Below are 27542 nucleotides of genomic sequence, written 5' to 3'. Positions count from 1 at the left end.
CCAAAACAAAATTTCAGCAAAACCAAATCAAATTTAATTGGTCTTAAATGCAAAAGTAAAAACAAACAAAAACACAAAAAAGCAAAAGAAAATTAACAGAAAACAGAACTCAAAAGTTTCAAGGCAGCCTGAAGAAAACGTTGGGGATTAATTAAAACATTTAAATCTACCAAAAAAAATATTGTAATCTCAAACTTCCAAGTTTTAATGTACCTTTCTGCTGAGCGTTTCAAATATATAAAGCTATTTGTCAAAACAAATTCAACTATTAAAATATGAAAAAAAAAAATCCTAGTAATTATTAGAAGGGATGCAAAAAAAATTATGATGCTCAAATGTTTGTAAGATCTTCACAAGAGAATTCTAAGAACTCGGTTATTCCAACTAAAAATATGTGAGAGGAGATTAATGTTAAATCTTGCCACATTTGTTTTACCAGAAAGCAAATGCACAAAAACATGCTAATTGGAACTAAGAATTCGGAGAAGGTGGCAATGTTGGGACTGGAGTTTCTTTTTTTTCTTTTCCTTTCTTTTACTCTGAAATCACCCCAGAGTTTTCTCAAAACTCTTTGGTCCTTTTTATGGAATCTGGGCTTTTAAAGGGGGGGAAAACACACTATAAAAAAGGTGATTTTTTTTTTTCCGTTTCGGTTTTGCCTACAGCGGTCGAAGTTGTTACCCAGGGTTGGGATTTCATATTCTCCAGTCTTCCCTTAAGTCATTTTTCACCCATGAGTTAATTTTTCACTAGCAAATTTCTTGACAAAAGGAGAAGATGCTATTAACTAAGAGCATTGCTCAAAAGTACTGGGGTTAACAGGATTTTTGGCTGATGCCCTGCCTTAGCAAACTCTATTCAGTGAAATTAACAGCAGTCTCTTAAAGGAGATGTTTCACTGGCAACGGGTGCAAATAGTTTCATCCATTGAAATTTGGGGGGGTGGGGGGATGTCAAAGGGGAGTTTGCGAACAGGACTACTTCGAAAGGAACTTTAAAAAAAAAACAAAAAAACCCAAGAATAGAACCATTATGGGACTTTTAAAAACCCAAAACATTTGAACATGTGGGTGGCATCCCAGAGTATAAAACCCCCTTTTTTTTTTCCTTCCAACTTTCCGTTTAGACTAAAGACAAACAACTTTGTGAAAATTGGCGCCAAAAAAAAAAAAAAGGAAATGAATTGTACACTAACCAAAAAAAGAAAAAAAAGGAAAAAAAAAGGCTCAAACTTTTTTCGTCACTCGATTATCTATTCCATACAAAAAAACAAAAAAAAAGAAAAAGAAAGAAAGAAAAAAAAGGGAAAAAAAGCCACGAGAGCGAAGTTATTTGTGGGACTTGTTGGTTTTGAAGGAAACCTGCAAGATTTTGTCCCCCAGCCGGTAGCCGTTAAGACTCGCTATGGCCATCGCGGCGTCTTCATAGTTTGTCATTGTCACAAAGCCAAAGCCTTTACACTTGTTGGTGTTGAAGTCACGGATGACTTTCACATTAGTCACCGCGCCAAAGGGGCCAAACATCTGCCAGAGGATTCCCTCATCGGCATCTTGGCCCAGGTTGTAGATGAAGATACACCAGCCTGAAGAGGAGTTTCCTGGGACATTTACACCAGAAAGCCCACTCATGTGATCTACACCCATGGGTGAGAACCTAGCAAATAAAAAGCACACAATAGTTCATGTAAACAAAACAAAACAACAAAACAACAAAACAAAACAAAAAAGAAGTCAGTTCAATCAAGCAAAAAACTCAAACAGGGCTCAAAGATTTTTTTTTTTTAAAACCACTGGGAAGGTGGGAGGGGGGGGGAGTGCCGGGCAGGGAAACCCGGTGGCTCATCTGAACGGGGTCGTCCATGGAGAAGGGAGTGTGTCTCTCTCGTCTCCCTGCCGTGGGCACGAACGATAAGTTAAAAGGCAGCAGGCGGGGCACCGTATTTGGGAGGGGGTGGAGGGTCAGGGGGAACCATTGCTGGGTCAACCTTCCTAGGCTAGTTCACACTTCACCAGATGTGTGAAGGAACGCTGCTCCCGCCCCCTCTCCCATTTGCTGAAGAACCCGAAAATGAGGGGTGGGTGGGAAAGGGGAGCAGGAGAGGAAAGTAAGAGGCAGGCTGTGGTCAGAAAGCTGAGAGAGAGAGAGAGAGAAAATCAGCAGCAGTTGTGGGTTGAGTCACAACTTACACACTAAGGAAGAGGGAGCTCTTCCCAGCAAGGAGGGCCACTGCTGATTTTTTTGGGGGGGGGGAAGGGGGAGGGCTTTCTAGCTAAGTTAGGCTCGTTTAATATAAGTAATATGAAAGGACGCCACACAGCTCGTTCCAGAGTGGGTGACAGGACGCAGTGGGTTTCTTTCATCATCGTCCTCTTTTAATGACCCCATTAATCCCTTACGGGGTGGAGTCTGGGCAACTGAATGGAGCTGAATGTTTATTGGCCGGATGCCTTTCCTGTCGCCAATGCGGAGTTTTGTTCAGCAGATACATTCTCATTGTGCCCAGAGAGAGAAATAGCTGCCTCTACCTAGGATCGAACTCACAGCCTCCCAATTGTGAGGCGAGAGCTCCACCTCTAGGCCACCGCACCACTTGTGGGTTTCTTTCATAATACAGGTATTAAATTTGCCTAATGTCACTTCTTGTAACGAAGACCACAGCTGCAGAGATTGCTTCCCTCCGTTTCTAAATCAGGAGTGGCAAAATTAGGTAAGATGCTGCTTAATCCCAATTCCTAGCGGGTGGAAAACAAAACGAGTTATCCGGAAAAAAAAAGAGAGAGAGAGAAAAGAAAAGAAAAAACCAATGGAAGTTGGGGTCCAACACCATCTAGAAGTCCCTCACTCCGCTTGGGAGACCGTCGGGGCCGCAACACCAGCCCTTCCTAGCACCTGGCAAAGTGGGCTCTACTCCACGGAAGTTTGTGCCACGTTAAATAAGGTTAGCCTCTCTCTGGTACTGTACATTTCTCTGCTGCTTGCCCACCAGCAAGGTTTAAAATCTCCTGAAAAGAGTCTGTGAAGGCAGAGATGATCTACCAGGAATGTCTCCTGCATAGGGTCCACGTGAATTGAACAAAGACAGGATAAAACTGTCCCTTGCCTATGTCAAGCCAGGACTCTTCCTCCAGGGCCATAGCTGGAGACCAGGCCTCCTGCATTCAGATCCTCAGTATCAGGAACACGGACAGGGCACACTGAAGAGTTGGCTTCTTTCGGGGGCCTTGGCTGGCAATGACAGTACTGAGACGGGTGACATTTGGATTCAAAGTGCTCGGTGGGAGATGAGACAGGCAGGGAGGATTGGCAAGTGGAGAGAGATGCTGGCAGACCAGGCATGGGGGCCCTCCTTCCTTCCCACCCCCCGGAAATCCCGTTCTCCCACCCAATCCTAACCACCCAAGGAGTCGTTTCCAGGATGTTGTGTGGGCCATCGATGATTCTCCCCACTGCCCCCAAACCCAGATTGTCATTTTTCCCTCCCACTGATCTAGGAGAACGAAGCATCACACTACTTTCTCCCCTGGCATCGGTTTACGGGCCTCGAGATGACTGCGATGGGGCAGAATCTCCAACTCAAGAGACCTGGGAAGGTTTTGGGGGGGGGAGGGAAAGGGGGAACCTTCTGTTCAGGTGGGAAGAGACTGCTTTTCTGACGGACAAAATAATGCCTAGTTGACGAAGCAGGAGGGCCAGGAGCCGAGTTGCTAGCCTCTACTAATCTGAAATGACACTCCATTTTTCCATGGGGAATCTACGGGCTGCCTTCTCTCTCCGCTTGGGAGAGTCAGCGTGTTTAATTGTCTGACCGAAATTGTCATTCGAGGGGCAGGAGGGCCTACGCAAGGTGACCATCTATGAAGAGCCTCTTTTGAAGTCAGTCCGTTTTCCACCACCACCACCACGTGGTGGTTCACTTCTCCTCTCTTTCACGTCCTATTTAGGGGTTAATCTTGGCTTTTTCGTTGACACCCACTGCAGCCAATTGTTCTTAGTGGAACAGGGGGAAAGAAGTGGCCATATCTCCCTAAGACTCGGGGTCCCAGGGAGCTAAGGATTCACACGTACATTCTTTCCAGTTCAGCCAGCTCAGGGAGCTTTCAAGATAGACCCCCCCCCCAAAAAAGCTGATCCCCACACTTTCTGCTTGTGTTTCTCTATCCTGGCAACTTTAAGATGGGTGGACTCCAACTCCCAGAATTCTCCAGCTAGTATGTGGGAGTCAGAAGTCCATTCACCTTAAGGTTGCAAGTTTGAAAAAACACTAAGCAAAAGAGACTAGCTGCATGTGTCCAGGTCGTTCAGGATCCTTCCAACCACATTGTCCTTCCCTTTAAAAGCCACTTCACTTGGGGGCCGGGGTATTCTCACCTTACACGGAAGAAGCCGAGTACAGGCAGATAAAAGCACATTATTTATTTAACAAGTGACAAGAATTCTAAGACAAGAATTCTAAAAGAAACCCATCGGATGCCACACAACTTCAGGAGGCTGGCAACTTTTTAAAAAGACATGCAAGGTTTTTCACGGGAAGGAACTCTCTAGAAGGAATTTACAGTTAAGAAGGCATGAAGATGAGTGAGATTTGAAAAGTAAGAAAAACAAAACAGAAAAAGCACATTAAGAGCGTGGAATAGGATATCCAAAATCAGAGAAGCAGTAAATTAAAAAGAGGGCCATTTTCAAGATTGGGATGGAGTTTACAAGTGTATATATAATATACACAGCCTAGGGAATTAAAAGTGTCATTTATCCATATAAAATCATGAAAGAGGAATGGAAGAGGACATGAACAGGACTTTCAAGAAAGAGGGGATATATGAAACAAGCACTTTCGCTATGGAATTTGTAATGCCATGTTTCAAATACAATTTCTCAATAATGACTGTTATTATGTCCTTAAGGGACGAACTAACCACTAACTTCGTTTTGCTTTAAAAACTACGAGCTACTAATTAAATTGGTGGCACTCTCATTTCTGTTCTAATGCAAATTTTTTGAGAGCAATTGATTAAAATTCTAATTGTTACCGACTTGGTCATTATTCTCAACAGGAGGAATCATTAATGAGATGGCACTTAACTAATCCTCAGCTTACTATTCTCATCCCACTGAGGAATTTAGGGAAATATTGTATTAGTGACTTTCTGATTTACCGGTTGAGGATTAGCAACAACAAAGTTGTTGGGGTTTGCGTTTTTAGCAGAGGGGTGCCAAAGGGGGTGCCAGTCCTATGCGGACCAAAGGCAGTGGCACCTAGAAATATAAGATCCCGAATTAGCTTAGTGACTTGCCCAGTTTGTATTGGCTGCTTTTCTCTCCTTCCCAGTCTCGCCAGTATGCAGCTTCTGTCGAAGGCAGAGTGAGAAGGGAAATTCTCCATTCCTTTTTTTTTTTTTTTTAAACTTTGTGAACCTCTTCAGTTCAACTTTCAGTTTTGATGCTGGGCTTTCCCTCTGCCGGAAACACCTGTCCATCTGCATGGACAGCCGACCGTCACTCAAGAGATCAAAGCATTTTCCCAGCTAGAGGACAATTCTGCATGAGTGGAGTAGGAAAAAGATGCTAGAAATCCTAAAAGATACTTTAGAAAGAGAACAAAAAAAAAAAAAAAAGCCAGTAGCATGGCAGGTAGAGCTTGATATGCTCATCTCAACCTGGGTTATCCAGGAAAGAGATAGCCACAATGTGGCTTATGAGGGGGAGCAGCCAGGACCATCTCTTCGTCCAGCCTTCTCCAGAAAAGACAGATGCAACATGAATTTAAACAGCTCATCAGTCAGAATGCAGGAGTTGTTTGCAAGATTGAAAACTATAATAAAACTTCTGAAACTAATCTGGAATTAATATGGGAAGCATGTAGGGACAATCAATACTTTTAATACTTTTATGGGAATCTGACTTTACATTTGGAAAGAAAATCGTAAATATTATGGGAGTTCTCGCTCTAACCTGCTATCAAACTGGAGAGTTTAGGGATAAAATCATGGGCATTTGCAGGGCAATTTTAAAAATACCTCTGCAAAACTGCATGTTGGGCGGGTGGAACAGGGGTATTAATTTTTATTTATTTATTTATTGCCGCTATAAAAAATGGATGACTTGAGAATGTACATGCTTTAACAAACTGGCATGCATGCTTCCAAACCCCGTATTTGTTTAATCCAGAACTGAGTCCAGAAGGGTGGATTATACAGTAGGGGCACGCAAATACGATTCGCACCATCTCTCCATTCTATTTTTAAAATCAAAATAACTCTTGAAAGACTGCAAATCAGCCTGTTTTAAACGTTTTGCCCCCTCTGTACATTTCTCTGCCATGTAGGAATCTTTCCTCTCTCTGGTGAGGAGGAAGTGGTGGTGGTGGTGGGGTGGGGTGGAAAATAGAAAGACTGGGCTGTAAGCCAAAAGTTCAAGGGAGGGAGGGACGAAGGAAGGAGATATAGGTTAGAAAGAAGGAAAGAGGGAAGACAGGAGGGAGGGAAGGAAGGAAGGAGAGGGAGGGCGGGACGAAGGAGAGATAGGTTAGAAAGAAAGAAGGAAGGAAGGAGAAAGAGGGAAAGGGAAGGGAGGGAGGAAACTGGGAAATATGTAAACAATTCTACGACACGCTTGGTTTAAATCCTTCTGCTGATTTACAATTATTGTGTCTTGTCCAACAATGGCAAAGGAGGGAGGGAGAACTGTGTGCTTTTCAATAGCAATAGCTGAGCAGATTGTTTCTTTCACTTTCACACGCACACAAGCATTGGTTGCACACACCTTTCGGGGCTCTTATTCGGACACTAATCCACAAAGGCAAATGTACAAATTTGAGACTCTTAAAAGACCACGACAGATCTTAATTCCCTTGCAAAGGCCACTGTCAAGTACAGCTATCAGAACCTGGGGGCTGATTGGTGGCTTTAACATGAATGACATCTGGGTCTATTTAATGGTTTTCAGTTTTGTGACTTACTGAACTCTTCTGTGGCTTTCACTAGTTTATAATTTGCATTTTTTTCCCCTAGTTCTATAAATCACTTGAAGCAATTATTTTTTAAGTCAGAAAAGCAGTGTAAGGAGAGTTTTTTCAGAAGAAAAAAAAAGAAAAAAAACAATAACAGGGAACCCCTTGGTATAATGGCTCTGGCTATTTTAGACTTGGGAGGGAAGAGAGAGGGTTTTAAGTGCTGGACTCACGCAATTTGAAAAACCAATTTTTGCAATGAATACCATGTCACCATTTTTTTTTTCCAGAAAGTTTTAAAATCTTGTATTTTTAACACACTGTTATGAAGCATCAGATCAGACAGACAAATTTTCAATCTTTATTAATAGGGGAAAGAGGATCTGAAGGGCTTTTTAATTCTCTATTTAAATGAAACTCTATGAGGAAAAAAAAAAGAGAGAGAAAGAAAGTGAGAAGAGTAAAAAATAATCTGAGAGAACAGAAGATAAAAAGAAGAAAAATAATAATAATAAGAAGAACAGATATGGACATCCACAATGATTACTGACATACTTGGGGAGGGGGAGGGTACATATTCATTTGGGGTCAAAAACACTCCACTGCCATTAAGTATGAAAGAAAACTGTTTCAGAGCTTTCTAAAATTATACAGAATGTGCTTAAAAATCTAATGGAAGAAGTTGGAGGTGCAATTGGGACCGAGCTGATGGGTTCCACGTGAACTGTCAAGAAATATCGGGAGAAGAGTTGGTTAAAGTAAAAAAGCAGAAATCACTAAATACAAATTTACATAGACTGCTATTGCCATCCCTTCACAAGGCTGTTCTCTGGTGAAGCCTAGAAGCTACGGTGGAATTAATCAACAGGATGCCCTGCTGTTTAAATTAACCCATTCGGAGGATCGGGCTGGGTGAACGGAGGGAGGTGGGAGGGAAAACCGGCAGCATCCCCTCCCTCAAAAACGGGGCTTTTTGCAAATTGGCACACAAACTCATCACACAGAATTAGCCCTAATATTGTGGGATGGGGAATGTTTATTTAAGCCAGGGGGTTTTTTTTTCCTCCTTCCACTGACCTATCTATTGGAAGACTCAATGCTGTGTCTGAGAATGAACAGCAATGACTTCAAAAAAAAAAACAAAAAACAAAGAGCAGAAGAAGCAGAGAGAGAGAGAGAGAGAGAGAGAGAGAGAGGGAGGGAGGGAGGGAGAGAGGGAAGAATAGTACAGACCTCTGGATTATTTCGTTCTTCCTAACCTACCTGAATCTCTGGGCCTGGTGATGGACAGGCCCCCCAAACCGTCTAGCTGGGGAGTGGTAGAGCTGTGACAGGAGGGCCACGTTTTTGTTCTGGTTTGGGTTGGCGGCGAACTTCACCGTGATGGGTTCGGAGGAGCCCGGCGGCTTGTGGCCGTTGAAGTTTGAAATGGCTTCCTCGGCTTCCGATCTCTTGTCAAACCGGATGAAAGCAACCCCACGGGATAAGCCTTGAAGACAAAGGGAGGGAGGGGAAAAGAAAATAATATGAAGGATCGGTTTCCTGCCTGGGCCAGACTGCACAACTAGAAGCCAATAGGCCGTTTACCAGGGAAGTGGGAAGCAATCCAGACGTCAGGAGATGCCACGAGGCCCCATGGACTTCAGAAGTTGCCTGAAATGGTATAGAGTCTCTGGCCAGAGCAGGAGGTTGGACTAGACCACCTCCAAGGTCCCTTCCAACTCTATTGTTTTGTTGTTCTGTTCTGTTCTGTTCTGTTCTGTTCTGTTCTGTTCTGTTCTGTTCTGTTCTATTCTATTCTATTCTATTCTATTCTATTCTATTCTATTCTATTCTATTCTATTCTATTCTATTCTATTCTATTCTATTCTATGCCGGATTTAGATGAAAAGAGGCCCTAGGCTATTCCACTTATGAGGCCCTTTCACCTATAGTGAAAATGTAATTTTAATTTTGCTAACAATTTGAATGTAGGCCCCTCTTGATCTTGAGGCCCTAGGCTGAAGCCTAGTTAGCCTATAGGAAAATCCGGCCCTGATTCTATTCTATTCTATTCTATTCTATTCTATTCTATTCTATTCTATTCTATTCTATTCTATTCTGGGGATGCCGTAATGGTCGTTAAGTATGAAAAACGGTCATAAGTCAGGGGTATTTTTTTTAGTGACGTAACTTCAGTCACTAAATGAACTGTTTTAAATCGAGGACTACCTATACCCAAGTGTTATTCAAAAAGGGGGGAAATAATTATCAGTAGGTATACTTTAAGAGATATGGTGGCACAGTGGTTAGAGTGCAGTACTGCAGGCTACTTCTGCCGGCTGCCTGCAGGTTGGCAGTTTGAGTCTCACCGGCTCAAGGTTGACTCAGCCTTCCGTCCTTCCTTCTGAGGTTGGTAAAATGAGGACCCAGATTGTTGGGGGGGTGGGGAGGCTGACTTTGTAAACTACTTAGAGAGGAATGTAAAAGCACCGTGAAGCGGTATATAAGTCTAGGTGCTACTGCTATTCTCTCCCTCCCTCCTTTGCACCCTTTTCTTTCTTTTCTTTCCTTCCCTTTACTCTCCTTCCTTCCCTTATTTTTCTTTCTCTCCTACTCCCTCCATCTCTCATTTCCCTTCTCTTTTTCTCTCCCTCTTCTTTCCTCTCCCTCCTTTTTCTCTTCCTTCCTTTCTTTCTCTTGTATAAGAGCCGTGGTGGCGCAGTGGTCAGAATGCAGGGTTGCAGGCTAACTCTGCCGACTGCCAGGGGTTCGATTCTGACTGGCTCAAGATTGACTCAGCCTTCCGTACTTCCGGGGTTGGTAAAATGAGGACCCAAATTGTTTGGGGGGGGGAGGCAATATGGTGACTCTGTCAACTGTTTAGAGAGGGCTGTAAAAGCACTGTGAAGCGGTATGTAAGTCTAAAGTGCTATTTTTTTTTTAATTTGATTTATATGCCGCCCTTCTCCGGAGACTCAGGGCGGCTTACAGTGCGTTAAGCAATAGCCTTCATACTTTTGTATATTTATACAAAGTCATCTTATTGCCCCCACAAACTGGGTCCTCAATTTACCTATCTTAGAAAGGATGGAAGGCTGAGTCAACCTTGAGCCTGGCAAGATTCGATCTTACTTTAATTGCAGACAGCTGGTGTTAAATTACAGTGCTTAGTCTGTTGAGCTATCAAGGCTCCTTGCTATTTAAATTAGTGTTTCCCAACTTGGCCAATTTAAGAGGGGTGATTTTCAATCTCCCCTATCTGGGGAATTCTGGGAGTTGAAGCCTGCCCCTCTTACAATGGCCAAGTTTGAGAAACACTGCTGTGGCAGGATCCCCACCCCTTGGGACACTTTCTGGAAGTAGATCAGCAGCCAGCCAAGTGGGTGGGAGACTGCACTTGCTTCTGGCTCACACACCTGTAGTCTGATCAACCAGCACGCGCGAGTTGATAATGCGTCCGAACCGTGAAAACATGTCTTCAACGTCCTTCTGTGTCATTGTCCGAGGCAGCCCACTTATGTATAAGTTTGCGTCTTTAATCACCTCAGAGCTTGGCCGAGCGTACGACACCTTCGAAAGAAAGAAAGAAAGAAAGAAAGAAAGAAAAATGGAAAGCACATGGTGAATTCATACAGCTGAAAATACCAGAAGAAATTTCTGGGATTTGGTAAACATACCTGGTCATGCCTGAAAAACATTATTTCAGATCAATAAATGATCCAAGTAGCTTATCCAAGAGATTGGATAACCATTTGTCTGGAATGGTGTATGGTTTCCTGCCTAAGCAGGGGGTTAAACTTGAAGACCTCCAAGGTCCCTTCCAACTTTTCTTTTTTCTCTTCTATTCCTATATTCTCTTCTCTTCTTCTTTCTCTCCTCTTCCCGTCCCTTCTTCTCTCCTCTTCCCGTCCCTTCCCCTCCTCTCTTCCCATTCTCTATTCTATTCTATTCTATTCTATTCTATTAATTTCTAATTCTAATTCTACTCTATTCTTCATGCCAATATTTTCTTCTCTTCTGTCTCAAAAGTGCTTTTTCAAAAGGCAACTGGACTGCTTTTTTTCCCCTCGAGGAGGAAGAAGGGGGTTCGCTTCTCATCCAAGAAGCTTCATCAGTTCTTCACCATTGTCAGAACTAACTCCTTCCATCCCTCCCATCATCCAGTCAGAACCGATGAAGCTTTTTGGATGGGAAGTGAAACGTTTTCTTCCTCCTCTAGGAAAAAAAAAAAAACCCGGCATTTTGAAAAAAGCACATTTCAGACAAGTGTGACTTGGATAGACTGAGAATCTCCATAGCTGCCACTAGCAACGCAGAGAGATTGTGCTGTTTGTGCTTTTACTCGCTTCTGTTCCCAAAAGGTTTTGAATTTAATTTAATTTATCGCATTTCTATGCCGCCCAACTCCCAAGGGACTCTCATTTTGAAATTCATTCAAAAATGAATCCTCATTTTTCGCCAAAAGTCTGCCCTTTACGCTTTCCTCAGCAAATAAAATTGTTTTGCCAAATCCAAGAGCAGATCAAACATAACACAAACGGAAAAAGCAGCTATATCTTTCATACGCAAGTTACCTGGTGGAGCAAAATGCTTTGGCAGATCTTAACAGCAGGACCCAGGGAGAAGTTGGCACCTGCTGGAATCACATACTATGCCAGCCTACTCCAGCCTGAGGCCTCCCACATAATGAGACGCTGAACAACATTTCGTAACGTTTTCAGCTCACAGGACGCTGCAGGAGAGGCGCTAAGCAGTGAAGCAAAAGACCAGCCCTCCGCAACGACAGCTTAACTCACAAACCTGCAACTCCATGAAGTATCCAAATGTTAGAGTCCCCAGTTGGGCTTTCCAGAGCTGAAGAATGCCAGCTTTGAAGGGGACAAGGAGCTCATTCACAGGGGTGTGGCAGGAGGCCAGATGATTCCAGTGGCAAAGCCAGGCAGCTGGATTGCTCAGACCGGAGGCCGCCTCCTTCCTGATTCTCCGAAGGGAGGGTCTGCGCCATCCCCTGGGGAGCCACGAGGCAGAGGGGGAAGAGAGAGAGAGAGCCAAACCCAACTCGCAGTTCTTACACTGACACCCAGGGGAGAACCCTGGGTACGTTATTATGCTTAGGGATAAAATATTCTTGTATTTTGATTTTTATCACCCTTTGCCACGAAAGTTCTCAAGCAGCTCAGGGGCAGAGAGGGAGGGAGGGAACAAGGGATGGATGATGGATGGATGGAAAAAGGGAGGGAGGGAGGGAAGGAAGGAAGATGGAGAGAGGGAGGAAAATGAAGAGAGAAAAAGATGGATGGATGGATACAGGAAAGGAGGGAAGGAGAAAGGGAGGGAGGGAGGGAAGAAAGGAAGGAAGGAAGATGGAGGGAGGAAAAGAGAAAAAGAAGGATGGATGGATACAGAAAAGGAGGGAGGGAAGAACAAGGGATGGATGGATGGATTGAAAAAGGGAGGGAGAAAGGGAGGGAGGAAGGAAGGAAGGAAGGAAGGAAGGCAGGCAGGCTTAATATATCTGAAATGTGTCAGCTACGGAAAGCTGGACAAAGCCATTACTAAGATGTCTTAACAAGTAGCTGGACTGCAACCCCTATTTAAAAAACAATAAAAACCTACCAAATGCCAACTAGTATCTAAGGAAAGACATTTCTTCTTGCAGGCATACAAATGTCTCACACAGGGAGATTGGCCTCCCCAGGGCAGATTTCACTAAAGAGCAAGGACAGGTAATGTCATCTCCATCCTCATCCTCATTTATCTGATGGATGAAACTCTGGCCTTAATATATTTCTTCGCATCACCTCCAGGAGGGAAGAAACGGTCTGCCGGGAAATAGACGGGACAGGTGACGCTTACGGCCGTCCGCCACTCAGAAGAAAAGAAGGGCAGCGATCACCAAGCCTAGGAGAAGTCTAGGGAGGAGGAACAAGGCTTGTAAGCCTAGCCATCATTCCAGACGTTTTTACCTTGATGGTTTTAGACTGGAGTCTCAGGCCGTTCAGTGTGTTTATTGCTCTTTCCGCGTCTTTCGCAGTCACGTAATTCACAAAACCATAACCCAAGCTGTGTCCTGTAGAGAAAAAAAGTCTCTTTTAATTTCTTTTCAGAGAGGGAACAGGAGGGGCAGAGGGGGGGAAAAAAACCCCACCCTCCCATCATTCATTGAAATGAAAATTCCACATTTTTAAAAAGAAAGTGGGTTTTTATAAAGGAAAATATAAATATGAAGCATAAACGGCTGCCGATAAAGGAGAATATTTGTAGCTCAGGCTTGAAACGAGGCCGTCCTTGGTGCTCCCTGAGCTTGGTGGTTTCCTGGCAGACGTTTCATCACCCGACTAGGCAATGTCATCAGTGCTAGGGCTAGTAGTATTGATGATGTTACCTAGTTTGGATCGTGAACTGTCTGCAAAGAAAACTACCAAGCTCAGGGAGCACCGAGGAGCCATCATAAACGGCTACATTTTCACTCCGGAGCCTGGGATGTACCCAAACCTGCTGATAAGCTTCTCCTTTGTATAGTAAACGAATCTTGATATTTATTTCAAAAGCTTCTGCTTCTTCAGTGATCTTTATAATGGTGGGGGGGAGGAGGGGGTTAAATCCACCAGTGGCCTAGGAATTGCGAAAGTGGGAAAAACTCTTTCAAGGCCCATCAAAGCTTTAGTAGATAGATCACAGCAAATCAGGGTGGATAAAAATTGATGATTTTTTTTTAAAAAAATCAGATTTTTTTTATTTGATAAAAAAATTGATTTTTATCAAATTTATTTTAATAAAATGCTTTTGGGAGTAAAGATCTACCTAAAGATAGTTTTCTATTTAAGATACATTCATAATTTAGTTTATTCAGCATGAAATGGAGCTTAGTTATGTAGCATGAGGCTGTAGACTCTGCAATATTGGGACTGTCAGTGAGTCAACAGCAGGTCAGAGGGGGAGCCGCTGCGGGACAGAGATGACAGTTGCTCTTTAAAAATTATGATTTAAATCAAGTGGATTTAAATCAAGCCTTTTTACTAGTGAGTTAAATCGTGATTTAAATCCACTTGATTTAAATCAAATCCACCCTGCCGCAAATTTTAATTCTGCTTCAGAAAAGTCCTTTTACTTATAAGCATGGAGTTCTTTTGAAAGTTACTACAGAGTTTTAAAAGTGGGCTGCCACCCAGTGGCACTCAGTGTGATTTAAGATACAAGGGACTGGCACCACCATTCTCTGGATCTTTAAAAAAAAAAAAAAAATCCCTCAGAAAGGTCAGATTCATTCTTCAACAACTGTGTCAGAAATCAGGAGGCATGACATGGTCATAAGGAATGCTTTAACTTTCAGCCACACAGACACATCAGGCTGACACCAGTGTATAGGTAAGGGAGACATATAATTAACTGCCGAATTGTAATTTTGAATCAAGAGGAACAAATGTGCTTTTCCTTAGCAAAAAAAAAAAAAAAAAATTGTTCTCCTGTCTCATTGACAAGCAAGATTTTAGATAGTCCTTGACTTAAAACAGTTTTTTCAGTGACCGTTTGAAGCTAACAGTGGCACTGAAAAAAAAAATGACTTATGACCGTTTTTCACACTTGTGACCGTTCAGCATGCCCATGGCCATGTGATCAAAATTCAAAAGCTTGGCAATTGACTCGTATTTACGACGGATGCAGTGTCCCGCAATCCCATTTTGCAACTTCAAGCAAAGTAAACGAGGAAACCAGAATCCCTGAACCATCAGGTTACTAGCTTAACAACGGCAGCGGATTCTCTTAACAACGCAGGCAAGGAAAGTCATGAGACAGGGCAAGATTTACTTAACAACTGTCTCACTTAGCGACAGAAACGGCTTGATCGTCGTCGTGAGTTGAGGGCTCGGCTGTATTTTAAGAGGGATATTTTACCTGCCACTTTGTCGCGAATAAGCTTGGCGGATTCGACCTCCCCTATGCTGCTGAAGAGGCTCCGTAACTCGTCCTGGGTCATGTTCTGAGGAAGGTAGTTCACGATTAAATTTGTCCTTCCGATATCATCCCTGCAGTCGTCGGCCATGTGATCCTCATAACCATTAGACATCTTCACGAGAGATGAAACCTGTCGAAAGGCAAGCGCATTGCTCGGTTCGGCCTTTTTATGCTTCAGAGAAAGGCAAAATGACATCGAAACTAAAGCTCTCTAAAGCTGCCTATCCTGCAGGTGCATTTATAATGGCAGTTAGCACTAGCATTTAATATTTAAGACTTATATACCACTTCACAGGGTTTTTACAGCCCTCTCTAAGCATTTTACAGAGTCAGCCTATTGCTCCTTCCTTCCTTTCCTTCCTTCCTTCCTTCCTTCCTTTCCTTCCACTCCCCCTCCCTCCCTCCCTCCGGAAGTTGAAGTCCACAGGTCTTATAGTTGCCAAGCTTGGACAAGCCCTGCTCTAGACAGTCAACAACAGATGCCCAAACACAGCTCTGTCCTCAATACAATGCCCAGCCTACAACTAGCTGGATCTGTGTGTGCCAGCCACACAAGAGCCTGCTCAAAAGCAGATTCTTCCTTCTTCCTCCGGATACACTTGAATGACATCACAATTTAGCACAAATGTATGTCTATGGAGGACATTTTCAGTGAAACTGCTAGCGGACACAAAGATTTTTGAACTAGACCACGGACTCTTCCTAGGGGGCCAGTCACTAAACTGCTATTTTCTATTTTCTCTCTCTCTCTCACACACACACATACACACACACACACACACACAAGAGAGAGAGAGATAAAGAAGGTGCAAGGCCATACTGTTTAAAGAACAACTTTCAGCAAGAACGTGTTCCAATTTATTCTGGAAATAATACCTCGGTGGGAGTCATACCCTGCCCTTTCCATTCCGCACACGTACACTACGGAACCAATGCTAATTGACATAAATTTTCCCAGGGACAAAAGCTTGTTTCATAGCCAGTGGTGAGAAAAAAGGAAGTAAAATTCACTGGGGGTGAGAGTGGACAAAATACATGTCTAAGTTAAACAGAAAAGGCCTTTCAGCAGGGGAACTGTAGCACTCTTCACAGTTGAAATTTTTTTTAAGTCTGGTGTATTATTTCCACATAACAATTACACAGAAAGTTCACCTTTAACAACACTGCCTATTACACAAGAGCCTGACCGGTAAAGGTATTAATGTGCAGTTTTATTAAGAATAATCCAATAAAAAAAGGAAAAGCAATGTTTAAGAATGCTGTCTATCAGTTACAGAAACTCAGGTTTTGAACAAAGGAATTATTCCTGTTTACCCCTCTTCTATTCAGCCACTATAGCCTATTTATTTGAAAAAAATGTATGTTTCAATTATGATTTTTTAAAAATCTTTCTGTGAGGAATGGACCTACTGGCAAAACAAAAACTATTTTTAAAAATTTGAGGAAGGTGTGGAAGAAGGTATGACAGGGTGACAGCGAGGGAGGGTGGGAGGAAGAATTTCCAATGTTCCCTGGCAGATTCCTACAAGGATATTCACTGGGGAAGCCAGCAGGAAGTCGAAATGCAGAGGGAGCCCCTGCTCCCTCTGCATTTTTGCCCATCCAGGGTCATTCTGTTTCGCTTTTTATTTATTTAAGGAAATATCTCTGAAATGATGACTCAACGTGGCACAGGTTGTCTAGTATCTATTCCAAAGTCTTCATTGATTTTCTACCAATTACAATACCGTTGATAGCTGATTGTAGGGCAGATACTAATCATCAATTCTACAACTGGTTACTACGCCTGTTGTCTGCATATAATTTAAGATCTATACAAAGCTAACTTTTGTTTTAATGAGCCATTTGGGAGCCCATCTGTACTTCCATTAACTCCTAGTGTACATCATTTGCATAAATTTGCCATACAAATTGTCCAGTCAGAAGTTAAATTGAGCACACCTAACAGAAGTGAAGTCAAGCTCAATTTCTTCTTCTTTCTAGCGTATTCCCTTAAGTGTAGGGTCTGCTTTTCGGATCATTGAGTGTCACTTTGCACAGTCAGATGCATCTCCAGGGCACAGGCCCGTGGCTTGCATATCTTTGTTGATGGTGTCTTCCCATCTCTGTTTGGGACACCCGCGAGGTCACCGGCCATTGACTTCTAGTTTATACGCAGTCTTGGTTGGTGGTGCTCTCCGAACATGTCCATATCAACGGAGCCGGCCTTCTCTCATCTTTTCTGTAATTGGTGCCACAGCAAAATGCTGTCGAATGGTGTCCTTTGTGATGTGGTCACAAGGGAGATGCCCAATATTTGATGGAGCATTAGCATTTTCATGGCATGGAGAGAGCTTTCGGTCCCTGTTGTTGCTGCCCAGCATTCAGTGCCATGCAGTGGAACAGGGTGCATGGTTGTCTTGTAAATCTTAGATTTAACACAGGTTGGCATTTATCTGTCACATAACACACCAGTGAGTTCTCGCCAATTTTAGGTTTTCTCCATTGATTTGAAGTGTTCCAGGGGTGGTGACAGATTCACAGTTTTCTTGATGTTGAGGCGGAGTCCAAAATGGTTGAGAGGATCATTCCATGTGCAGTTCACCGCTGGTGGTGGAAGGTCAAGCTCCATTTATTTATATGTATATGTATATATGTATATAGTTTTTTTTTCTGTCGAAGCACCTGGTCTACCCCAATATGGGAGGGAGCATTCTGCTTCCCTTTCGCCTCTCAGCTCCAATCCAGGAGCCAATCAGAGCTAAATGGCTTGAAATAGATCTATACTAGTCTCCCTTTATTTCTTTTGATCAACAAAAATTTATATATATATACACACACATACACATACACATACACACACACACATATATATATACATACATACATATGTAGGTCTTTGGTTATTCGGGTTTTCTCCCACGTAAACTTGGAAGTGTCTTGGCGACGTTTCGACGAAGTCTCATTCGTCATCTTCAGGCTGGTGTTTTCGGCTTCGTGCTTCTAGGAGCAATGTGTGATCGCAGCTGTTTCTTCCTTTTAACTGCCAGTGGAGGTGTGAACTGATTGGGTGGGAGCTTGGTTGTGTTCTGATTGGGTGGAGGTGTGTTCTGATTGGGTGGGGGTTTGGCTGTGCTCTGATTGGATGGGGGGTTGGCTGTGCTTTGATTGGATGGGGGTGTGTTCTGTTTGGGTGGGGGCTTGGTTGTGCTCAGGTTAGTCTGAGTTGCAGGGGGATTTCAGCTGGTGAGCTGCGTTGCTGTTGTTTGGCTTCGTGATTGTGGTCGACCCACATCTTCATGGTGGGTGTCAGTTTGCTTCAGGTATGGATTGGAAGGATTTAAAGTGGCTAATGATGCAGCTGTGGTCTGGCTTCTGGTTTGTGGTCATGCCTCATCATCGGTGTGGGTTTGAGTTTGCTTTTTGTGTGGAAGTATGGTGGTGACATCCTGTGTGGTTTTTGTGAGTGTGGGTCTGGTGTCATTCTTTGTGTTAGGGACTCGTTTGTCAATAAGGGCAGGTTTCCAAATGGCTGGTAGGCGGGAGGTATCGTCTCGTTTGTTCATGCTGTGTGGGCGTTTTTCTATCTCGATGGCTTCTCTGATTATTCTGTTGTTAAAGTGTTCAGTTTTGGCGACTGGTCTTTTTAAAGTCAATTTCATGTCCTGTGGCTTTAAGGTGTTGGACCAGGGAAGAAGTTGGTTCTCCTTTTCTGACTGAGTTGTTGTGTTCTTCAATGCGTGCACTTATTCTTCCGTTGGTTTGTCTGATGTATGTGGTGGGGCAGGCGGTGCATGGGATTTCATATACTCCTTGATTTTCTAACTCAATTTTGTCTTTGGGGTTTCTTAGGATGGTGGATATTTTTCGGTTTGTGCAGAATGCTGTCTTGATGTTGTATTTGTGGAGGATCTTGCTGATTCTGTCTGCGGTGCCTTTTATGTATGGGAGGAGAGCTTTGCCATTTTCTTGTTCTCTGTCTTGGATTTTAGTGGGGGTTTCTTTTTGGATTAGGTTCAATCAGAACACAGCCAAGCTCCCACCCAATCAGTTCACACCCCCACTGGCAGTTAAAAGGAAGAAACAGCTGTGATCACACATTGCTCCTAGAAGCACGAAGTCGAAAACACCAGCCTGAAGATGACGAATGAGACGTCGTCGAAACGTCGCCAAGACACTTCCAAGTTTACATGGGAGAAAACCCGAATAATGAAAGACCTACATACAAACACCCGCGAAAACCTCAGAAAACATACATACATACTTATATATATATATACACATATATTTCAGAATATATATAATATAAATAATATACATATAATCTGAAATCTGTGAGGTCCCGTCAAATAAGGTTTTATTGTTTTCCAAACATCCTGCACACTACCAATGAGAATTCTGCCAAAGAGTGTATTCGTTCTTGCTACCTTTTCCTTTCTACATATGACAAATGGAATTCTTCCAATCCTCAAGCACAGATTCTCACAGCCTTTTTACTTCTTTATATCACTTTTTCTTGCACATTTTTATAGTATTTGCTTCAATGCTACTCTTAGCATTTGTGTACAAATCTCTAAAATATTATTTCCCTTTAGATTATTCCAAAATCATTTTATTACACCTATTTTTAAAATCAATTCACCCTGAATTTAAACTGAAATTTAGTTATTTCCATATAGAATTGATACTTTCCCTGCCTATAATTGTTTTAGTTTATTCATTCATGTCTTAAATTTCCATAGCTGACTATCTCACTGCTGCAACTCTGGGAGGCTTACAGAGTTAAAACAAGCAATACAAAGAGAAAAAAACCCTGCAAAAAACATTAAAACTATTAAACATTAAAAGAAAATCTGCAGGGAAGTACCATTCCATTCCTAAAAATATAACTATAGGTAGTCCTCAACTTACCACAATTGAACTAAGTAAGAAATTTGTTAAGTGAGTTTTGCCCCATTTTACAACTTTACTTGCTGCATTTGTTAAGTGAATCACTGTGGTTGTTAAATTAGCAACATGGTTATTAAGTGAATTTGGTTTTCTCACTGACTTTGCTTGTCAGGTCATGTCTCCATGTTTACATGTCTCTTTTTTTTTTACGGGTTTTCCTTTGACAATACCAAAATCCATCCCACTCCACCATACTCCTCACCATCTTTATATCCTCTGTTAATTGCCTCAGTCTGTCGTCATAAATAATCAATCAAATCATTATTTTCAATTAATATAAATTCATTTGCCATGCTATATATGAATAAACTTGCTTAAAATCACACATTTGACTTTTTTTTCCTAAACTGATACTCATCGGTGACGGTCCTCCTTTATTCAGGTGCATTATGTATCAACTTTTAATCATCATTTTCCCACATCTATTCCAAATCACTATTTCCATACACAACTATTAGCAAAATAAAATGAGTCCAAAAATAGACTTCTGCTGCCCTTTGGCTAATCAAGGCTTTCACTCTTTTTATTACTTATGCTGTATAGAAACGATGTGGAGTATTTTACCCAGATACTACTACGCAGGTAGCACTAGTCGGTGCTACTAAGGGCAGTGCAAGTCAGCATTAGCACATTCTAGTCAATGTGCCTTAATGCTATTCTGTGCAACCTCAGATCTGTACCCTAGAGGCTATTGTGAAAGCTAATATTACGGGACCGCCTACTACCATCATCAGCCTCCCACCGACCAGTACGCTCCCACAGAGAGGGGCTCCTCCAGGTGCCGTCGGCCAAACAATGTCGGCTGTCGGCCCCTAGGGGGAGAGCCTTCTCTGTGGGGGCACCGACGATCTGGAATGAGCTCCCCCCAGAGATACGGAGGATTCCGGATCTGCGCACCTTCCGCCGCGAGTTGAAGACGCTTTTATTTCATCAAGCTGGCCTCGCCTAAATCTTCTCCTTTTTAAGTGTAAATTCTAAATTTTAATGGATTTTAAAATATGGGTATTTTTAAATTATGGGTATTAATTCAGCCAAATTTATTTAATCCATTTTATTCAATTTTAAATTTTGTATATTTATGTGTTTTATTTCATGGCTGTGCACCGCCCTGAGTCCTTCGGGAGTAGGGCGGTATAGAAATTCAATAAATAAAATAATAATAATAAATAATAATATACCCTCACTTACTTCCCATCAACCAGTTATATGCAGTATACTGACATACATTCATGATGCTTCGATGACTTTCCCTCCTTCTAATTAAAGTAGAATCATAGAGCTGGAAGGGACCTCGGAGGACTTCTAGTCCAACCCCTTGCCTAAGGCAGGAGTCTTTATTCCATCTTGGACAAACGATTGTCCAAAAAATTGCACAGCATGGGATACTTTATTACTTATTAAACCTCATATTTGATGCAACTTTTTTTTTCTTTTTAAATACATTCTAATCCCAATTGTACATGTATCAATAAGTTTTGTTGCATTCAAGACAGACATAAAGTGCTTATCATATTATTTTCTTTAACTTTTCATGAGAAAAAGGCTGGCCTAATATTGATCTGTCGTGGAAAGAACAAAGATTCTAACTACTTCTTACTAGATGTGACCAGTAAAAGTTGGATCTTCTGATACCTTTGTATTTTTATTGTGAGGTACCAGGTCTTTAATTCAAACTGTAGTGATTCTAAACAAAGCATGGAAATAGTAGCACTATAAAAATAGCTCACAGGGAAAGTTCCCATGCTAACTCACCAAACTTTGGGCTATTTTATGGAGAAAAGCACCATAGTGTGTCTTTCTATTCTTTCTCTATAATAGGGAAATAATAAGTGCCAGTCTTCCAACTCTCAAGCCAAAAAGGCTCAGAGTTTTTTGGCTCGGACTTTTCGTCGGGCTCTCAAAACCTATTTTTTTCACTTAGCCGGGCTGTCCTGATTTTATGATTGGTTTTAATAATTTTGATATGGCTTTTAATTGGAATGTTTTAAATTAATGGGCCAAATTTATTTAATTATTTTTAAATTTATTTTAACTTTTGTATATAAAATGTTTTATTTTTTGGCTGTTCACCACCCTGAGTCCAAAAGGAGAAGGGCGGTATAGAAATTTGAATAAAGATAAAGATAAAGAGGCCACTGCAATGATTAGAGATCCAGGTTGAAAGTTCTATTCAGCTATGCAGACATTCGATTAACTTCAAACTGACCACAAAGCCCAACTAACTTTGCCTAGAATGCTGATTCAGTTAATAATTCTGAATGAGGACCTGAGGACACAGATAAAACATTCAAGTGCTAAAAGGATGCAGATTACCAGTTGTCTGCAAGGTGTATAAATCCTTCCATTCCCCACTATCCTAGCAGAGCTGAAGAAGCTTTTTGGAGAAGCAAAATGCCTTCAAAAGGAAAAACAAGTCCAGTTGCCTCATGAAAAAGCATCTTTGGGACAACCAGGACCTGAATGGCTAAGAATTTGTACAGACTCCTAAATGAGGACCATAAATACTTATAGAGTATCAACATTTTAGATCACTGTATGTGCCATTAGGCCAGTGTTCACTCTTAATTATCACAAACACTGGCTGCTCCAGGATACACTATTTAGCTTTACCTTCCTGACAGAAGTGTTATATACAAGTAATCCTCGACTTATGACCACAATTGAGCCCAAACTTTCTACTGTTAAGTGAGACATATGTTAAGTGAGTTTTACCCCATTCTATGGCCTTTCTTGCCACAGTTTTTATTGCTGTGAGCCGCCCTGAGTCCTTTCCGGAGAGAGGGCGGCATATAAGCTTAATTAATTAATTAATTAATTGTTAAGTGAATCACTGCAGATAGTAACTTGGTTGTTAAGTGAATCTGGCTTCTCCATTGACTTTACTTGTCAGAATGTCGCAAAAGGGGATCACATGAGCCCCGAGATGCGGCAATGGTCATAAGTATGAACCAGTTGCCAAGCATTTGAATTTTGATCACATGATCATGGAGATACTGCATCAGTCATTAAGAATGAAAAACGGTCATAAGTCATTTTCTTCCAGCACCATTGTAACTTTGAACGTTCACTAAATGGACTGTTGTAAGTCGAGGACTACCTGTATTAACAGCAATAGTAGATTATGTAAAATGTTAAATCATATAGTGGCAGAAAGGAACTACTAACATCTGAGTCAGTCTCCTATAAACAAGTTTGTAAACAATCTTTCAGTTTTTTGAGGATTAGAGAAAGGTATCCCTGAAATAAAGTTGGTTTGCCACAGATTCTTTAATTCACAAGGTGGTTTTCATTTAGCCCTTCTTAAAAAAACCTAGTAAATGACTAGCATCCACTATGAGATTTAATATTTTATGTAATCTATGGACTGCAAGCTATGTCCTTACTCTTCTTGTGTAGTCTTATAATATTAAAGAATATTTCTAGCTAGGGTTAAAATGTGGGGTCTTTGTGCTCACTGAGCTGAGTCGTTGGTGGTAGATATTTCTTCCATATACTGATGATGTTATCTAGCAAGGTAATGAAAAGTCTGCAAGAAAACAGAATAGAATAACAGAATCACAGAGTTGGAAGGGACTTTGGAGGTCTTCTAGTCCAATCTCCTGCTCAGGCAGGAAAAACTATAGCATTTCAGACAAAAATGGTTGTCCAATCTCCTGTTAAAAACTTCCAGTGTCAGAGCATTCACAACTTCTGGCGGCAAGCTGTTCCACTGATTAATTATTCTGTCAGGAAGTTTCTCCTTAGTTCCAGATTGCTTCTCTCCTTGGTTTCCATCCGTTGCTTCTTGTCCTGTCCACAGGTGCTTTGGAGAATAAATTGACCCCTCCTCTTTGCTATAACCCCTTAGCTATTGTACAGCTGCTAACATGTTACCCCCCCTCCTTCTTTTCATTAAACTAGAAATACCCAATTCCTGCAACTGTTCTTCATATGTTTTATCCTCCAGTCCCCTCAATCATCTTTGTTGCTCTTCTCTGCACTCTTTCTAGAGTCTCAAAATCTTTTTTATAGTGTGGTGACCAGAACTGGGTGCAATATTCCAGGTGTGAGTAACAGAATCACAGAGTTGGAAGGCACCTTGGAGGTCCTCTAGTCCAACCCTCTGCTCAGGCAGGAAACCCTACACCACTTCAGACAAACGGTTGTCCAGTCTCTTCTTCAAAGCCTCCAGTGATGGGAGCGCCCACAACTTCTGGTGGCAAGCTGTTCCACTGGTTAATTTGTTCTCACTGTCAGGAAATTTCTCCTTAGTTCTAGGTTGCTTCTCTCCTTGATTAATTTCCATCCTTTGTTTCTTCTCCTGCCTTCGGGTGCTTTGGAGAATAGGTTCTTTGAGGCAGCCCCTCAGATATTGGAAGGGGTGCTATCATGTCATTTCCCCCCCACCCGCGCCAGTCCTTCTTTTCATTAAGCAAAATCAGAGTGTTAGAAAAGGGACCTTGCAGGTCTTCTAGTCCAGGGGTGGGCAATTGTGGCTCTTTTACAACCTGTGGACTTCAACTTGAAGAGCACCCGGAGGTTCCAACTGGTCCAGAATGCGGCCGCGCGGGTGGTTGTGGGCGCAACTCGTTGAGCCCACGTGACACCCCTCCTGCGCGAGCTGCACTGGCTCCCAGTGGTCTTCCGGGTGCGATTCAAGGTGTTGGTTACCACCTTTAAAGCGCTCCATGGCATTGGACCTGGATACCTTCGAGACCGTCTTCTGCCATCAGTAGCCTCCCACCGGCCAGTCCGCTCCCACAAAGAGGGTCTCCTCAGGGTGCCATCGGCCAAGTTATGTCGGCTGGCGACACCCAGGGGGAGGGCCTTCTCTGTGGGAGCCCCTGCTCTGTGGAATGAACTGCCCCCAGAAATGCGTAAGATCTCCAATCATTTCGCTGTGCGCTCAAAACTTTGTTGTTCCGCCAGGCCAGGCTATCAATGTAAAGATTTTAATTGGTTTTAAATGTGGGATTTTAAATTTGGGGGTTTTAAAATTGGGCCAATTATTTAATAATTTTAATATTTTTTTTAAATTTTGTGCTTTTAATCAGGCTGTATGCCGCCCTGAGTCCTCCGGGAGAAGGGAGGTATAGAAATAAAATTAATAATAAATAAATAATAATTAAATAAACTCCCAGAATTCCTGAGACAGCCAAGCTGTTGGAAGTCCACACAGGCTGTAAAAGAGCCACAACCGCCCACCCCCTCCTCTAGTCCAACCCGCTGCTCAAAAACCGTACCGTTTCAGGGGAAAACGATGGCCCCCCTTCTCTTCAAAACCACCCCTACCTCAGAGAGCCCCGCGCCTCATCAACTACCGTCAGGTAGGCCATTTTGCCTGGAAACCTGCCTTTTCCACCCTCAACCGAAGGCAGAGGGAAAGGGAGAGGTCGCTAAAGCGTTTCTACGTGGGGGATTAAAAAAAAAAAGGGGGGGTCAAAACGTCGGGGGGGGGGAAGGGGGCGATCCGAGGAAGGGCCTCCCTGCAGGGCCTTCCGGGCGAAAAGAGGCCTGTACGCTCGCCCCTCCCTCCCTCCTCCCTTCCTTCCCTCCGCAACAATGGCGCCGCGGCCTCCATGCCCGGCGTGAGGAAAATGGCCGGCTCGGCCTACCTTCTTTTTCAAAACTGAGGCCTCGTCGAGGAAAACGCGTCTCTGGAATCCGCCCGGGGAAAAAAAAAAAAAAGGAGGAGGAGCTAAGAGGAGGTCGCGCGCGCCGGGCAATTCTACCGCCGGTCCGGGGATTATGACGCAATTCCCGCGCCCTGTGACGTCACGGCACGCCCCGCCCACGTAAGGGCCCTGCGCCGCGGCTTTCCCTCCCTCCCTCCCTGGTCGCGCAGCCGCAGCACGCAGGCCACGCCCCTTTCTCGTCAGAAGAGCTCCGCCAGGCCGCAAAGCAGCCCTTCCTCACTGCCGACACCTCCTCCTCCCCCCCCCACTTTCTCCCCCCCCCACGCCCAACCGACTCGGCCGCGCTCACCTGACGACGGCTGCGGCGAGGCGCCGAAGAGAGGAAGATGGCGGCGGCGGCGGGGAGAAGGGGAGGGGAGGGACGAAGAGGAGGAAGAAACGGCGGCAGCGAAGGGACGGAGAAGGAAGAAGAAGGGGGAGGGGAGAAAAAAAAGCTGGCGGGGGTCCCTCCGGCCGCGCGACGAGTCGCTCCCTCAATCAGCGGCGGCAGCAGGAGGAGGAGGAGGAGGCGGGTGGCGTTGGTGGCCACGCCCACTCCCCGCGCCCGCCGCTCATTGGCCGCGGCGCGGGTGACGGGCGGCGTCCATTGGGCCGAAGCTGCGCCGTTCAAAAGCCGCTGTCTCGCGCGAGCGCCGCCAAGCAAAGGGTGGGGGGGGGGGTAGGAAAGAGGAGGGCGCCTGCGAAAAGGGGAGGGGGGTGGCCGCTGGAGAGCTGCGCCTGCGCAGTTGCGCCCGCTTGGGCTCTGGTTTCCCACGTTATTTTCTGGCCCGACTTGGAACTGGGTGGGTGGGCTAGAAATTCACGCGTGGGGCGGGTCCCCATATTGCAAAGGCAAAAGGTCCAACCCCTCCCCCCCAGCAGAAGACCCTATCCCTTTTTTCAAACAAGTGGCTGGCCAGTCTCTTCTTAAAATCCTCCAGGGATGGAGCACCCACAACCTCTAGTGGCAAGCAGTTCCACTGGTGAATGGCCCTCGCTGTTAGGAAGTTTCTCCTTCCTTCCAAGTGGCTTCTCTCCTTGAATGAAAGTCTGTAGCGATTCTCCCTCATCCAGGTCCCTGGTTGTCCCAAAAGTGTTTTGTTTTGTTTTTTCTTTTTCTGGAGGCAACTGGACTTCCTTGTTTTTTTTCTTTTGAAGACATTTCGCTTCTCATCCAAGAAGCTTCTTCAGCTCTGACTGGATGGTGGGGAAGGGAAGGATTGATACTCCTTGCAGACAGCCGGTCATTTGCATCCTTTTTGGAGTTTCCATCCGTTATTTCTTGTCCTGCCTTCAGGGGCTTTGGCGAATAGCTTGACGCTCCCTCTTCTTTGTGGCAGCCCCTCAAATACGGGAAGGCTGCTATGATGTGCCCCCTAGTCGTCCTTTTCTCTAGACTGGCCATACCCAATTCCTGCAACCGTTCTTTCTTTCTTTTATTAGATTTATATACCGCTCTACTCCCGAAGGACTCAGGGTGGTGAACAGGCACAAAAATATAATACATAAATACAAAAATTTAAAAGCAAAAATAAAACCAGATTAAACCATTTAGCCCGAGACAAATTTAAAGCATCCCAATGTTTTAGTCCCTAGGCTCTTGATCATCTTAGTTTCTCTTCTTTGCACTTTTTTCTAAAAAATCTTAATCTCTTTTTTTTTTTTGTTTGCTTGGCTGGCTGGGGAATTCTGGGAGTTGAAGTCCCCATGCCTTAAAAGTTGCCGAGTTTGAGAAATATTGCTACAGGCCCTTGCTGCCTCTGCGGCTGTTTCTTCATCTCCCTCCCTTCCCCAGTATTGCCATCAATAATTCCTCTTCTCTCTCGCTTTCTCTCATGCTCTTTCATCCCCACATCCTCCTCTTCAATCTTTCCTCTGCTCTGGAGGTTTCTCCCATCCTAGCCAGCCCCTCTGTTGCATGCAAAAATCTCCACCATCTCACACACGCAAATTGACAGTCAGATCACTTCCTTGGACAAACGTCCATTCTTTGCAGCACACCTGATACCTTCCATCTCCATTGCTGCCACTCCTTTTATATAGCTGATTCTATAGCTGCACAACTCAAATCAAGC

At 43.5% G+C, this 27542-nt stretch overlaps 1 protein-coding gene across 2 annotated transcripts; it reads right to left on the bottom strand.

Moving 5' to 3' along the window:
- Positions 1-11: 11 nt before the first annotated feature.
- On the bottom strand, positions 12-25997 carry ELAVL1 (ELAV like RNA binding protein 1). 2 transcript variants are annotated; one of them, XM_070944756.1, is made up of 6 exons: positions 25778-25997; positions 14825-15014; positions 12895-12998; positions 10345-10498; positions 8210-8435; positions 12-1653 (listed from the first exon to the last, which is right to left on the bottom strand). In XM_070944756.1, the coding sequence occupies exons 2-6, from the start codon at positions 14994-14996 to the stop codon at positions 1329-1331; spliced, it is 981 nt and encodes a 326-aa protein (XP_070800857.1). In that variant the 5' UTR covers positions 14997-15014; positions 25778-25997; the 3' UTR covers positions 12-1328. The 2 variants fall into 2 exon arrangements, with proteins under 2 accessions (XP_070800857.1, XP_070800860.1); XM_070944759.1 differs by lacking the exon at positions 25778-25997 and adding an exon at positions 25408-25457.
- Between the last annotated feature and the right edge of the window lie 1545 nt (positions 25998-27542).

The sequence above is a fragment of the Pituophis catenifer genome, unplaced genomic scaffold (assembly GCF_029215685.1).
Source record: "Pituophis catenifer annectens isolate HBS135680 unplaced genomic scaffold, rPitCat1.0.hap2 SCAF_1, whole genome shotgun sequence".
NCBI classification, from domain to species: domain Eukaryota; kingdom Metazoa; phylum Chordata; class Lepidosauria; order Squamata; family Colubridae; genus Pituophis; species Pituophis catenifer.
This window is presented reverse-complemented; position numbering and strand designations above follow the sequence as displayed.